A 16,377-nucleotide genomic window follows, 5' to 3' on the forward strand; every position below is an offset into this window, starting at 1 on the left:
AGAAAGGGAAAAATAGGTATTCAGATAAGGCCTGAATTTATAATTGGCTCTAAATTTGTCTGTTCATCCTTTCATTTCCATTTTACACACTCTTCTTAATAGTCTCTTTTTAGGGATGATACTCATTCATAGTTTTGTTGCTTAGCTAATTTGTTTTTTTCAGTTATCTTTTTTTTCTTACTAGGATTCTTTATTATACACCTTACTAGTATTCTGTATATTATACACCTATGCATACAGTGATGACTTTATTATTTTGGGCTCCAAAATCACTGCAGATGGTGACTGCAGCCATGCAATTAACAGACACTTACTCCTTGGAAGGAAAGCTGACTAACCTAGCTGCTGCTGCTAAGTCGCTTCAGTCGTGTCCAACTTTGTGCGACCCCATAGACAGCAGCCTACCAGGCTCTGCCCCTGGGATTCTCCAGGCAAGAACACTGGAGTGGGTTGCCATTTCCTTCTCCAATGTATGAAAGTGAAAAGTGAAAGTGAAGTCGCTCAGTCGTGTCCGACTCTTCGCGACCCCATGGACTGCAGCCTTCCAGGCTCCTCCGTCCATGGGATTTTGCATGCAAGAGTACTGGGGTGGGGTGCCATTGCCTTCTCCGATGACTAACCTAGAGAGCATGTTAAAAAGCAGACATTACTTTGCCAAAAAAGGTCCGTCTAGTCAAGGCTATGGTTTTTCCAGTGGTCATGTATGGATGTGAGAGTTGGACTATAAAGAAAGCTGAGTGCTGAAGAATTGATGCTTTTGAACTGTGGTGTTGGAGAAGACTCTTGAGAGTCCCCTGGACTGCAAGGAGATCCAACCAGTCCATCCTAAAGGAGATCAGTCCTAGGTGTTCATTGTAAGGACTGATGCTGAAGCTGAAACTCCAGTACTTTGGCCACCTCATGCGAAGAGTTGACTCACTGGAAAAGACCCTGGTGCTGGGAGGGATGGGGGGGCAGGAGGAGAAGGGGACGACTGAGGATGAGATGGCTGGATGGCATCACCGACTCAATGGACATGAGTTTGGGTAAACTCCAGGAGTTGGTGATGGACAGGGAGGCCTGGCGTGCTGCAATTCATGGGGTCGCAAAGAGGTGGACACGACTGAGCAACTGAATTGAATTGAACTGAACTGATGCATACCTGTATGCAGGTATGCATAAAGATGGGCTTCCCTGGTAGCTCAGCTGGTTAAGAATCTGCCTACAATGAAGGAGACCCCAGGTCGATTCCTGGGTTGGGAAGATGGCCTGGAGAAGGGGTAGGCTACCCACTGTGGTATTCTTGGGCTTCCCTGGTGGCTCAGCTGGTAAAGAATTTGCCTGCAATGTGGGAGACCTGCGTTCGATCCCTGGGTTGGGAAGATCCCCTGGAGGAGGGCATGACAACCCACTCCAGTATTCTTGCCTGGATAATCCCCATGGACAGAGGAGCCCGGTGGGCATCACAAAGAATTGGACACAACTGAGCTACTAATACATGCACATGCATGGAGATTGATCATTTCTAAAGGCTCTGGCCATAGACACTCTGATTAACGGTCGAGACTTGTTTTTGGACTGGTTTGCTTCTGTATCATGGTCTAGAGCTTTCCATCTTACACTATACCATCAAGGTTTTTGTGGGCTGTTGTTCTTAGCTATGAAGAGCTATGATGCACTTCCATATGTATTGCTTTATTTCATTTATAGACTCTTTAAACTTTTACTGTCTATTATAGGCAGGCACTATTAGTTGGAGTTACAAAGTTAGAGGAAATATAGACCATTCCTTGAACAAGTTTACACTCTAGTAGGGGATACAAACAACAAATAGTAAATAATTACATAATCATCTTACCCTGAGAGAACTGAATAGAAAATAGAGGAGGTGTTATTACATAACAAACAGGAACTAGGCTATTAAACAAGCTAGTAGATTTGTGGTTCAAGGTGGCAGAGTAGGAAGGAGAATGCAAAGCTCACCTCTCCACAACACACATGCCAAAAATACATCTATACTGGAATAATTCTCATGGAAAACTAACTGGATACTGGTAGAAGAAATCCTATACAACCAAAATTGCAAGAAAGATCTCCATGTAACCAGCAGTGTCAGCTTAGGACCTACCCACCTCAGAGGGATCTGTAAGGAAGAGAAGGTCCACACAGGCAGATCTTCACTCGGGGTGGGGGGTGGGGGCGATCACGTGGAGCCACAATCTGAGTATCCCAGTCTTTGCCTTCTGGGAAATCCACTGGGACAGACAAAAGGGCAAGAGGAGCCTAGACTCTACTTGCAAGGAGCACACACATGATGGCAGAGCGGACAGAGCCTTGCACTGCTGGCTGTCACCTAACCACGACTCCAAACTGAAGGGGCGGAGAAGACCCTGGCTGTGCTCACTCCACACCACAGCCTGGCATGAGACCTGGGCAAAGACTCGGTCTAACTATACAGAGACATATCACATTGCCTGGGGTGGTACTACAAGAACAGGCAGCAGCTAAGTGCTGAAATACCAAGCAGAGAGACTCAGGGACAGGACTCATGTAGGACAGACTGGAGGGCCTGGGGTGTGGTCTGGGTGTACACAGTGGTTCTATCCCAGCTGCGCTCAGCCTCTACCCACTCCACACCCAGCTTAGCTCTTGATCTGAGACAGACAGGTCCTGGGAGAAGACTGCCACAGAGGTAGCCCAGATCTCTTGTGGCAGTGCAGCCATCTCAATTCCTGCAGCCACAATGCCCCAGTCCCCAGCCTATTCCTCACCACAGCCTTGCACTAGATCTGGGACAAACACAACCAACGGACACAATCTTTTGCTGCCTTTGAGTGGAACCATAGACACTTACACAGACAGCATATAAGTCCTCTGTGACTGCACAGGCCTCACTTGCTTCAGCAATCACCTCTTCTGGGGCAGGGCATGCATTCAAGGGCAATAGAGCCTGATTGAACCTGACCTTCAGGGCTTCTACTCCAACAACTGAGGAGCAGACCTATCCCTGACAGGACAGTGACAACCACAGAGCAGGGAGGAAGCTCCACCTCAGTCTAGCACAGGCTCCAGAAACTCCAACACCAATCACATCCCCTATCAAGGGGACAATGGCCAGCACACCCTGAGGGAAGACGTGGCTGGCGCCCATACCAAAACTACCTTGTAGCAGAAACACTGAACATACTCAGTCTATACAGGGATACTCCCACTTAAAAATATCCCTTTAACATCACAGTAGATAATTTTTTCTCCTAAAGTCATAGAGACAGAGAAAGATAAGTAAAACGAAAAGGCAAATTCCAATGGTTAAGACTTCAAATTTCTACTTCAGGGGGCACACCTTTGATCCCTAGCCAGGGAACTAAGATCCTGCATGCAGCAAGTGCGGCAAAAAAAAACCACACACACACACACACACACACACACACACACACACACAAACACAAGGCAGAGGAACTACTTCCAATTAAAGAATGGCAGAAATCCCCTGAAAGAAAAAATAATGAAATAGAGCTCACCAGTCTACTAGACCCCGAGTTCAAAAAGGCGGTAATAAAAAGAACTGAAAGATGATGGATAGAAATCCAGATCATTATAACAGGGAACTAGATAAAGAGAAGATTCTAAAGGTAGCAAGAGGGAAAAAGAGGGTCAGTTACAAGAGAATGCCAATAAGGCTATCAGCTGATTTCTTTGTAGAAACACTGCTAGAAGGGAGTGGGATGATATATTCAAAGTACTGTGAGGGAAAAACCTGAAACCTAGGGTACAATACTCAGCAAGATTATCATTTAGAATAGAAGGAGAAAGAAACAACTTCTCAGACAAGTGAAAGCTAAAAGAATTCAGCAATACTAAACCTACCCTAAAAGAAATATTGGCATGTCTTCTCTAAATAGAAAAGAAGCAAGTATATATGGGAAAGGGAAAGAGTCACATTAAGAAAGGCAAATATATAGGATTTAAGGTCACTTAAATAAACCAGTAAATAGATTTAAAAAACAATCTAAAAATTGTAAAAGTGATTATAACTAAAATAAACAGTAAAAGGATGAGCATGAAGATGTAAAACAGGACATCAAAATCACAAAATGTGGGGGAGGGGAGTATATGCACATATATGAATATATATATATACACACACACACACACACACACACACATAAAAAGGGCTTCCCTGGTGACTCAGATAGTAAAGAATCTGCCTGCAATGCAGGAGATCCAGGTTTAATCTCTGGATCAAGATCTTCTGGAGAAGGGAATGGTTACCCAATCCAGTATTCCTGCCTGGAGAATCCCATGGACAGGGAAGCCTGGTAGGCTACAGTCTGTGGGGTCGCAAAAAGAGTCACAAACAACTGAGCAACTAAGCATGAGCATGGTACATAATATATATATATATAAATCCATGTATGAAACAGAAACAGGCTCATAGGCATAGAAAACAAACTTCATTATGAAAGGGGAGAGGGAGGGAAGGAAAAATTAGGGGTACAGGATTAACAAATACAAACTACTATCTATAAAATAGATAAACAACAAGGATTTATTATATTCAATATCCTGTAATAACCTATAATGGAATATAACCTAAAAAAACCTGAATCACTACCTGTATACCTGAAACCAACACAATATTATAAATCAATGATACCTCAATAAAAAATAAAAAGAGCCAGTAAAATAAAGTGTATCATAGATGATAAAGACAAAGATATTTGTATAAAATGAAGCATACTTACAGAATTCTAAAGAAATGTTTAAGTTACTTTGATTATTATTGTCCAAACAATATTTAAACAATTTCTTTTCCTACTGAAAGAGCAGTTTTAAAAAATAATGCATAACAATAATTAGGATTTGCCAGGGGTAGCAGAGTACATACGTATTTCTGGCACATATGTATTTCCCTACCCTCTGTTGGGGGGTGGCTGCGCTGTGAGGTATGTGGGATCTTAGTTTCCTGGTCAGGGATGGAGCCTGTGCCCCCTGCAATGGAAGCACAGAGTCTTAACCACTGAACTGCCAGGGAAGTCCATCAATTATTTTTATGTGCAAGAAAATATTTTTTGCAATATTCACCAATAGAGAATAACTGAATTATGACATATCTATTATGGACTTCCCTGGTGGCTCAGATAGTAAAGAATCTACCCATAATGCGAGAGACCTGGGTTTGATTCCTGGGTTGGGAAGATCCCCTGGAGGACATTTGCTAATGGTGACTGTTTTCCTTTTCCTTGCTTATATTTTCTTATTTTTCTGTAATTATCATGCATTTCATAACTACGAAGGCCATACACAATTTAGTAAATGCTTATAATACATTAAAAAACTAAACTGTATGAAAAGTATGTCTATAAATACAAAATATGGAATTCCTCTAAATCATCCAGATGACACAAAGGAGGGCAAATAACATTACCATCAAGCCACTGAGCAGATTCTCTAACTGTCTGGGCTACAACTGATTTCAATATGTCAATATCAGGACTCCTTGCCTGAGAAGCACAACCTAAAAGAACATGACATCTGTTCACCTTGTTGATTTGTTTCATAGAGTCACTGCTTATGCATTCAGGTAGGTAAACTATACTCAGTAATACTAAGAAATGTATACTCTTACCTATCTGATATCACTGTTATCTACCCTTGCAGCTTACAGAGACATCTATTTTCAGATGTGAGAAAGTAAAAATCTGTCCTATGGGACAGAGAACAGGAAAACACACATATAAAGTAGCTGCATAGTTCACAGGAAATAATATTTCTCCCTAGGACATGCTGCAGCTGTAAATGTCAAAACAAACTCCATCTTTGAGTAACTACTGCTTTCCTACTCAATGAGGAACACTGTAATCTAAAATAATAAACTGACTCCATCTACATAAGTAAGAAGGAAATATTCCATTCTTACCTGGAGGATTTAAGTCACTCGATCTACAAGTACAATTTCTAAGTAGCCTCAATTCAGAACCAAAGTGACAGAGCTTCAAAAAAGGAGTTTCTGAAAACAAACTGTACATTTATCTGAACTTTGTAGTTTCCAGGAAACAAAATTCTGGATCCACTTCAGTCCAGACTTGACACTGACCTCTTTACACTTAGCCTGGCTTTGCTTTGAGCTCATCAAAACATTGCTTCATTTACATTTCATCTAAGCACTATCTTTCCTTAAGTCCTATAACAACTCTATCTTTCCTTAGATAAGAAATCCCATGGTTCCTCTGATTTAGTTTCCCTTGTAGCAATGATCCAATAAACTTGGCTTTATCAGACTGCAGGTTTGTCCCTAGAGGTCTTCAGCTGATAAGGCTAGGGCAAGTGATACAGTAATAAAATTCCAAAGATATTATGCCTTGCATTAATAAGACAGCAACCTCAACCAAACGCTACAGAGAAAATACTGGAATGTGAGAAAACAGACAAATTAAAATGTGGCACCAAGAACTTATTATAAAGAGGATACTGAACAGAAGAACAATGTGTGTTTCAGCTACAAATTGAGCTTGGCTGCTTCCATGGATATAATTCTGGGGAAAAAAAAAAGACAAAATTTAATCTTTAAATAAATGTTAAAATTTGGTAATGTAATCCTAAAATTGGCTATTTTTAAATACTATGAAATTATTAATTCATCTGATGTATATAAACACTGGATCTGTAGAATTCACCTGTAAAAAGTTTGACTAAAATAAAAGCTATCTCTGTGTTATTTACTATTTATTCATACTTATATTTATTTGTACTTATTCATTATACTTATACTATGTTTTCAACAAATGAGAAAACTAGTATTTTAGTGTACAAGACCATGAGGTAAAATAATATAAACTCCATGAAAACAGGGACTACATTTTTTGTATCACTCTATCTAATAATACCTAGTACATTGCCTAGAAACAGTAAATGGTCAAGTACTTGATCAATTATTCTATTTAGTTGAAGACTGACTTTCATTCTTAGCCAGCTTACTCAAAAGAACTCATCAAAAAGGATTAAAAAAAAAACTTCCCCGTTTTAAGAGTATGGCATAGTCTTTTTAGCAATCGAAGTTCATTAATACAGAGCGATTGAAAAGTCAAAACTAAATCGGGTTCCTTCATATACTAGCACTGATCTAACAGGATATTAATCATTAAGGTTAACTTTGGTATATAATGTAAAGAAATTCTGGACTTCCCTTACCACATGTCCTGTGTGGGGATTCTTATGAGCATACGGTGGTCCTCTTATATGGTTCCACATTTGACCAGATGTCATAGCAAGCACAAAACACTAGGAAACAAAAAAAAATGAAATACTCATATAATATGGTATGGTCCCACTTTAATTAAATTAACAGGTATATGAAAAGTATACCTCTCAAGTAATACATGAAAAAAAATTTTCCATAAATGACAAAAAAGCTTATATTTCATCATAAGGATCACAAGAATCAATATTTACTTTGAAAGGAAAGCACTGTTTTAAAACTACAAATAAACTGATACAAGTTTAAAATTGAATACTGAAAAGCCTTTTAGAAGAATTTAAAGAATGGAGATTTTCATAGGGGTGACAGTCTTTCAGGTTGAATAAAAACTAGGTACAAGCTACTAATGAGATGATGGAGGAAACAAACTGATTTTACGGTAAAAAATAAAAATATCAATATATAAAATCTTTTCCCACAGATAAGAAAGAAACAAAATGCCACCTAACAATGTAATATTAGGAGTTTTATCTAAACAATTTTTCTTCCAACATTCACTCACCAGAGCAGCAAAAGCCCATCCAGTTTTATTAAAGAGAAATTCCATATTGCTCCTTCGAAGATACACAAGTCCACCAATAACAGCCAAAAGCAATCCCAACATCAGGGGACCAGCATAATTTGGGGGTCTAATTACTCTAATCTAATGAAAAGGAGAGAAAAACATTTTAAAATATGAAATTTATTCATTAAGTATATAGATCAAAATAATTTGAAATGAAAATCAAAATTAGTATGGTTACTTTCATGAAAAAATTACACTTTTTCTTTTCATCCTAATTAAAATAGCCTACAATGTATCCTAAAACGGTATGGATGCAATATTCTTTTTAACCACAACATAACATCTTTTAGGGAATTCCCAGGTGGCGCTAGTGGTAAAGAATCCACCTGACAAGGCAGGAGATGCAGGAGACAAAGGTTTGATCTCTGGGTTGTAAAGATCCCCTGGAGGAGAAAACGGCAACCCACTCCAGTATTCCTGCCTGGAGAATCCCACGGGCAGGGGAGCGTAGTGGGCTACAGTCCATGGTGTTGCAAAGAGTTGGACATGACTGAAGTGACTGAGCACACATATACATCTTTTAGATTAAGAAGTATTACTAAGTATTTACTAAGTATTACTAAGTATTGCCAAGTACAACTAGATACTCCATGGATTTAATGAGGACGAAAGAGTGGTTTCCATGCTGAATTGACTAAGTAATAGAGTATGTTTTAACGTCACTCTTTCATCAGGATGATTCTGTTAAATGCTACTGATAAAGGGACTGACAAACTATCACCATCTCAGTGATGTAAGGATGAGACCAATTAGGACCTCCCAGAAGAATAAGTGGATAATGACAAAGTAACTTTCTACAAAGCAAGGAAACTTACATTGACATCAGTTCTGTCAGCAATCCACCGGGCAATTTGCTCAGCTGAAAATCCACGCACCTGCAACTCATATGTATCACCCCGCTTCGGCTTCCCTTTTGCAGGAAAGTTGATGAAAGTTGGAGCTGAATTCATGTTTAGCTGAATAAAAAGTAGTCCATGAGAATACAAATTACCAAAAAAAAAAAAATCTTAACAGCAAATATCTTGAAATTTAGGCATTTTACAAAGACAAATAAGCCCAGGTTTAGGTGGGTTAAGTGATTCATCTAAGGAAAGTGGTAAGTGATCCAAGAGTCAAACCCAAGGCTGCTTGTGACCTTAACTAGTACACTTTACTGACAAAATATAAATTCCTAGCTAAGAAACCTACATTTTACTCCTTTAAAATGGAAAATTTCCCATACCACAATTAATCTGTTCCGACATTATGCAAAAAAAGAATACATTTATGAGAACTAAAATTCTCATGTAGCTTAGGTAATAGGAGAAGGCAATGGCACCCCACTCCAGTACTCTTGCCCGGAAAATCTCATGGATGGAGAAGCCTGGTAGGCTGCAGTTCGTGGGGTCACAAAGAGTTGGACATGACTGAGCAACTTCACTTTCACTTTTCACTTTCATGCATTGGAGAAGGAAATGGCAACCCACTCCAGTATTCTTGCCTGGAGAATCCCAGAGACGGGGGGAGCCTGGTGGGCTGCCGTCTATGGAGTTGCCCAGAGTTGGACACCACTAAAGTGACTTAGCAGCAGCAGCCGCAGCTTAGGTAAGCTTCAAATAGAGCACATTCTCAATGTGGAGGAAAGATCAGGTAAGAGAGTACTTTATTGTAGGGAAAACCAATACAAAATGGTAACCAATCAGCAGAAATAGTCAATTTAAAAGGTTCATAAGTATTTAGTGATAAGCATAACATTTCTCTGTCATGAGACCATGATATTCTTAAGATAACACTGGAATTGCTAAGGTAAAGAATCTAAGACCTACTCATTTGCATTGTATCTTTCCTGATGTGATAATACTTGCAGAAAATAGAAAATGTTAAGTCCAGGGAAAAGATGATCACCAACAGATGCAAGCATTCAGGTACCCTCAGCAGGTAACCCTTTAACAGACATTGGCTTGTATAAAGTAACTATAACTTAAAGACTTCCCTGGTGGCTCAGACGGTAAAGCGTCTGCCTACAGTGTGGGAGACCCAGGTTCAATCCCTGAATAGGGAAGATCTCCTGGAGAAGGGAATGGCAACCCACTCCAGTATTCTTGCCTCCCACCAACAAAAAGGGGCTCAAAGAAATATTTTGGGCTTCCCTGGTGGCTCAGAGGTTAAAGCGTCTACCTCCAATGCAGGAGACCCAGGTTCAATTCCTGGGTTGGGAAGATCCCCTGAAGAAGGAAATGGCAACCCACTCTAGTACTCTTGCCTGGGGAATGTCATGGATGAGGAGCCTGGTAGGCTACAGTCCACGGGGTTGCAAAGAGTCGGACATGACTGAGCGACTTCACTTTCACTTTAAAGACATCAACCAATAAAATAACCCACTCCCTTGCTTTGATTCTGTACTTAAGAGTAACCCTTCTAAGAGTAGTTTTTTTTTAACTTTCCTATAAGGGGAGAGGGTATACCGATTAGGTATATGATTAGTTTGGTCTTCTTGGCAGTAAAAGATGCTGAATTAGTGAATTTAAAAATTTAGCTCTTTGATTACCAATGTCCATGGATTTTTAGGGTTTGGCGAGTGTACACAAAGTCTGCAGAGCTAGCTAAATTCTGGCTACGCTGTTAAAAATTCAGTTTGAGTCCACAAAACTAAGACCTGAATAGTGTTCATGCCACCAAAGTGCTTCCCAAATTTTAGGCCAAACTCTTCAATAGTTGTTTATTTATATGGTGGTCCCCACTTGTCCACAGTTTCACTTTCTAAAGTTTAAGTTATCTGTGGTCAACTGCAGTCTGAAAATACTAAGTGGAGAATTCCAGAAACAAACAATTCAAAAATTTTAAATTGCAGCCATTCTGAGCAGTGTGATGAAATCTCTCACCATCTTACCCAGGATGTGAATGATCCCTTTGTCCAGCATATCCCACCCATTAGTCATTTAGTAGCTGTCTTGGTTTTCAGATCAACTGTTGTGATATCACAATGCTTGTACTCAAGTAACCCTTATTTTACTTAATAATGCCCCAAAACACAAGAGTAGTGATGCTGGCAATGAGATATGCCAAAGAGAAGCCATGAAGTGCTTCCTTTAAGTGGAAAGGTGAAAGCTCTCAATAAGGACAGAAAAAAAATCACTTGCTGAGGTTGCTATCTTCGTGAAATTGTAAAGGAAAAGAAATCTGCTAACTTTGCTGTTCCACTGAAAAAATTACGGTAAGTGATAAGTGCTTAATCAAGATAGAAAAGATAAATTTGTATAATAAGATATTGTGAGAGAGACCACACTCACATAACTTTCATTACAGTGAATCTGTTAGTCTCTCAGTCACCCAGACTCTTTACGACCCCATGGACTGTAGACATCAGGTTCCTCTGTTCTTGGGATTTCCCAGGCAAGAATACTGGAGTAGGTTGTCATTCCCTTCTCCAGGGGATTTTCCCAACCAAGGGATCAAACCTGGGTCTCTTGCAGTGCAAGCACCTGCTTTACCATCTGAGCCTATATTGTTTTAATTCTTCTATTTTGTTATTATTATTGCTACTCTTACTGTGCTTAATTTATAAGTTAAACTTTATCATAGGTAGGTATGTACATATGTATGTATAGGAAAAAATATAGTTACATATAGGGTTCAGTACTATTTGCAGTTTCAGAGTCTCAGAATGTATCCCCTGTGGATAAGCAGGGACTACTATACCACCTTTGGATTTAAAATATACATATATACATATGTGTCTAAAAGACCTATGTAATATATGAAATCCATTTCCTGTATGAAATTAAAAACAAAAAATTACAGGGTTATAAGGACCAACTCCAGTCCATTCTGCCAGCCACTATTACCATTTATAGACCTTTCTGAATTTATTCACATACATGTGTATATACTAGCAGAAAACATAATATTGTTTTGTGTCTGCCTTATTTAACAAAAATGGTATCACATTAACTGAAATATTCTACCTTTCATTTTGCTTTTTTTATTCAACCGTGTTTGAGATCTATCCATAACAGTGTGTATATATATATATATATATATATATATACACACACAGACACACATATACACACACACACACCAGGGAAGCCCCATATAATATGGGTGGCTCAGATGGTAAAGGATCCGCCTGCAATGCAGGAGACCTGGGTTAAATCCCTGGGTTGGGAAGATCCCCTGGAGGAGGGCATGGCAACCCACTCCAACATTCTTGCCTGGAGAATCCCCATGGACAGAGGAGCCTGGAGGGCTACAGTCCATGGGGACACAAAGAGTTGGACACAACTGTGTGACTAAGCACAGCATATATATATATATATATATATATATATATATATATATATATATATATATATATATATGTTGAGGTTGGTATACATACATATATATGTATGCTCTCATAGTTTACTAAGTAATTATGCTATTGTTGGCAATTTAGTTTTTTCCTTTTTTCCCAATCAAAAAGGATGTTTTAAGAAATAGTCGTGTACATATTTTCCTGTATATATGTGAAAATGTTTCTCTAGAAATGGAATAATTAGTTCATAGAGCAGAAACATTTTAAATGAAGATGGATAGAGCCAACATGCCTTCAAAAGTGGCTGTACCAATTAACACTCCTACCCAGCAACACAGGAAGGTATGTTTCCTTACATTCTTGCCAAAAGTTGATCTAATGGGTAAATATTGTAATAATATATATAATTTAACTTATATAATACATATAATTATATAACAACATTTGTATACTATATAATTTATATAATAACATCATTATTATAGTTTGTATTTCCATGATTACTAGTATAACATCTTTACACCAAATCAGCTCTTTAAAAGTATTTTGTAATCTATAGACACAATCAACAGTGAAAAAGCAATGGTTAAAAAAAATAATATATCTGATAAGGGGCTAATATTGAGACAACATAAAGAACTACAACTAAAAAACACATTTACTAAAAATTGGGCACAGGAAAAGAAAAGTTGGACAAAGGGACTTCCCTGGTGTCACAGTAGATAAGAATTTGCCTTGTAGTGCAGGGAACACAGGTTTGATTCCTGATCTGGGAAGTTCTACATGCCACGGAGCAACTAAGCCCATGAGCCAAAACTATTGAGCCAGTGCTCTAGAACCTGGGAGCCACAACTACTGAGCCCATGTGCTACAACTACTAAAGCCCGTGTGCCTAGAGCCTGTGCTCTGCAATGAGAGGCACCACAATGAGAAATCCACACACCACAACAAAGAGTAGCCCCCATTCACCGCAACTAGAGAAAGCCCACACAAAGCAATGAAGACCCATCATAACTAAAAATAAACAAATAATTTTTTTTAATTGGGCAACAGATATGGATAGACATTTCTCAAAAAAGATATACAAATTGCCAACAAGCACATGAAAAGATATTCTACATCTAATCATTAAAGAATTACAAATCAAAACCACAATGAGATACCATCTCACACTCATTAGGATAACTACTATCAAAAAATAATGCAAAATGGTGCAGCTGCTATGGAAAACAATATGAATGTTACTAAAAAATGAAAAATAGAACTACCATATGAGCTAGTAATTCCACCTGTGAGTTTAAATCTAAAAGAACTAAAAGCAGGGTCTTGAAGAGGTATCTGCATACCTATGTTGATAGCAGCATTATTCACAATAGCCAAAAGGTAGAAGCAACCCAAGTGTCCATCAACAGATGAATGAATAAATAAAATGTGGTATATGCATACAATGCAACATTATTGAGCCTTTCAAAGCAAGGAAAAAATTTTTAAATATTTATTTATTTATTTGGCTGCTCTGAGTTTTAGTTGTGGCATGTGAGATCTACTTTACCAACCAGGGATCAAACTCAATCTCCCTGCATTGGGGGCGTGGAGTCTTAGCCACTGGGGAAGTCCCTGAGACACATTAGGGCAGTCCCAAAAGCAAGACAATTTGGATGCATGCAACAACATGGATCAACTTCGAGGACAGTACACTAAGTGAAATAAGACAGTCACAAAAAGACAAGTATGTATGATTTGACTTATATGAGGTACTGACAACAGTCAAATTCACTGAGATAGAAAGCAGAATGATAGTTTCCAAGGGCTGGGGGAAGAGGGAATAAAGAGTTATTTGATGTGTAAAGAGTTTCAGTTTCATTGTACAAGGTGAAAAAAGTTCTGGAGATTGGTTATACAGAAATGTGAACATACTAAATACTACTGAACTACATTCAAGAATGGTTAAGATAGTACATTTCAGCACTAGTGGTAAAGAACCTGCCTGCCAATACCAGAGATACAAGAGATGCAGGTTCAATCTCTGGGTTGGGAAGATCCCCTGGAGGACATGGCAACCCACTCCAGTATTCTTGCCTGGTGAATCCTATGGACAGAGGAGCCTGATGGCTATATTTCATAGGATCACAAAGAGCCACACACGACTAAAGCAACTTAGCATGCACACACATATATTTTCTCACAATTAAAATTTGTTTTTAAATCTTATAGGCTTTGACAATCCTTAGATGTTAAAGAGCCAAAATAAGATGTATGGTTTTTGGTAGCTTATCACTTTTTATCCATGCATGGCTTTGGTATGCTGTGGCATATAACAATATTCTTTGGAGAAAGATTTGAATTTATTCCACAGATGGACACACTAACATCCTTATACCACTAACTCTAAATATAGCTCTAAAATGGTCATTGATATTAAAAGGTGTTTGATGTAGAAGAAAACTTTATGTGTATCTTGGTAAAATAAGTGAAATTACAATGTTTAATTTCCAAAACAATCCTTGCTTGAATAGTAGAGAATGAGAAAGCAATTTCTTAAACTCTAAAAACTGTTTCCTTTGGTCTAAAAAAGCCTAAATGCACTAATCTTTTAGGTTGCAGCATGTTTTATGAATACACTGATTGTGATTTATGGCTCTGTGTGAGACTAGAATATGACCAGCACAGTAACATACTGTAAAATGGAACATTAAGCCATTTGTTTGACATTTACTTGAACATCTATTATGTGCTTAGCACTAATAGCTACAAGATACTGGCTCTGTCCATAAGTAAGTATACTCTAAGAAGGGCTGTCAAGCAACACTAGGGCTGAAGGATAAAGTAGACAGCAAGCAAAAATAGATGAATAACATGAGAGATGGAAATCCTAAAAAGAACCAAAAAGAAATACCAGAGATGAAAACCACTGTAACAGAAATGAAGAATGCCTTTGATGGACTCAGTATACAGGACATGGCTGAGAAATCTCTGAGCTAGAGGATCTATCAATAGAATCCTTGAAAACTGAAAAGTAAAGAGAACAAAGACAAAAACAAAACAAAACAGAATATCCAGGGACTGTGGGTATACAAAAGGTGTAGCATATACATAATGGGAATACCAGAAGAAAGAGAGAGGAACAGAAGAAATATTAATGACTGAGAAATTTCCCAAAGTAATGTCAAACTCTAAATCACAGATTCAGAAAGCTCTAAGAATAAGTAGTGGATAAATGCCAACAACATTATACCCACGCATATAATTTAACTCAAAGAAATCAGAGATAAAGAAAAAACTCTTAAAGAAGTCAGAGGAATAAAATGCTTTACCCATAAAGTAAGAGAGATAAGAATTACATCCAACTTCTTTTCAGAAACCATGCAAACAGGAAGAAAGTGGAGTGAAATATTTAAAGTGTTGAGAGGAAAAAAATACTCTGTGAAATTATTCTTCAAAAGTGAGAGGGACTTCCTTGGTGGGCCAGTGATTAAGAATCCACGTTCCAATGCATGGGATCGGGGTTCAATCCCTAGTCGGGAAACTAAGATCCTACATGCTGCAGGGCAACTAAGCCTGTGTGCAGCAACTACTGAACCTGTACACTCTAAAGCCCATGTGCCACAACTAGAGAAGCCCTCTCACACTGTGACTGGAGAAAGCCTGCACACCATAACAAAGAGCCTGTGTGCTGCAATGAAGACCTAGCACAGTTAAAAATTTAAAAAAAAAAAACTTCTTCCCCCCAAAAGTGAAGGAGAAATAAAGACTTTCAGACAAACAAAGCTTGAGGGAATCCCTTGCAAGAAATGTTAAAAGAAGTTCTTTAGAGTAAAGGGAAATAAGGTAGGCTGGAAACTTGAATCTACATAAAGAAAGAAAGGGACTGAAAAGGGAATAAGTGAAGGTAAAATAAAAACTTGTTTTTCTTATTCTTAATTAACATATAACAGTTTGTTCAAAATAATAGCAGCAATGTATTCAACTGTATGTGCATATGTACCTATATATAAGTGAAATGAATGACAGAAATGAGCAAACTCCAGGAGACAGTGAAGACAGAGAAGCCTGGTGTGCTGCAGTTCATGGGGTCGCAAAGAGTGAGACTTGACTTAGCAACTGAACAACAACAATCAAAACAGTGTGGTATCCAAAGGAACAGAATAAAAAGCCCAGAAGTAGAACCACATATAGTCATCTGATTGTCAACAAAAGAGAAAAAGCAATTACGTGGAGAAAGTATAGTTTTAACAAATGGTGTTAAAATAACTAGATATCCATGAGCAAAAAAAAAAAAAAAAAACAAAACAGACCAAA

General features: G+C 38.3%; 1 protein-coding gene and 1 non-coding gene across 2 annotated transcripts in view; one reads left to right on the forward strand and one right to left on the reverse strand.

The window, feature by feature from the left end:
• Positions 1-16,377, reverse strand: part of MAGT1 (magnesium transporter 1) — a 47,975-nt gene that overhangs the window by 9,692 nt on the left and 21,906 nt on the right. Inside the window, exons 4-7 of the mRNA XM_070291871.1 lie at positions 8,618-8,758; positions 7,740-7,880; positions 7,171-7,260; positions 6,452-6,515 (exon numbers count right to left, since the gene is read on the reverse strand). Coding sequence (XP_070147972.1) covers positions 6,452-6,515; positions 7,171-7,260; positions 7,740-7,880; positions 8,618-8,758 — 436 coding nt within the window. The remainder of the gene's footprint in view (positions 1-6,451; positions 6,516-7,170; positions 7,261-7,739; positions 7,881-8,617; positions 8,759-16,377) is intronic.
• TRNAW-CCA (transfer RNA tryptophan (anticodon CCA)) lies at positions 9,929-10,000 on the forward strand. Its single transcript has one exon. It is a non-coding gene; the product is annotated as a tRNA-Trp (tRNA).

Source organism: Ovis canadensis, chromosome X (assembly GCF_042477335.2).
Source record: "Ovis canadensis isolate MfBH-ARS-UI-01 breed Bighorn chromosome X, ARS-UI_OviCan_v2, whole genome shotgun sequence".
NCBI lineage: Eukaryota > Metazoa > Chordata > Mammalia > Artiodactyla > Bovidae > Ovis > Ovis canadensis.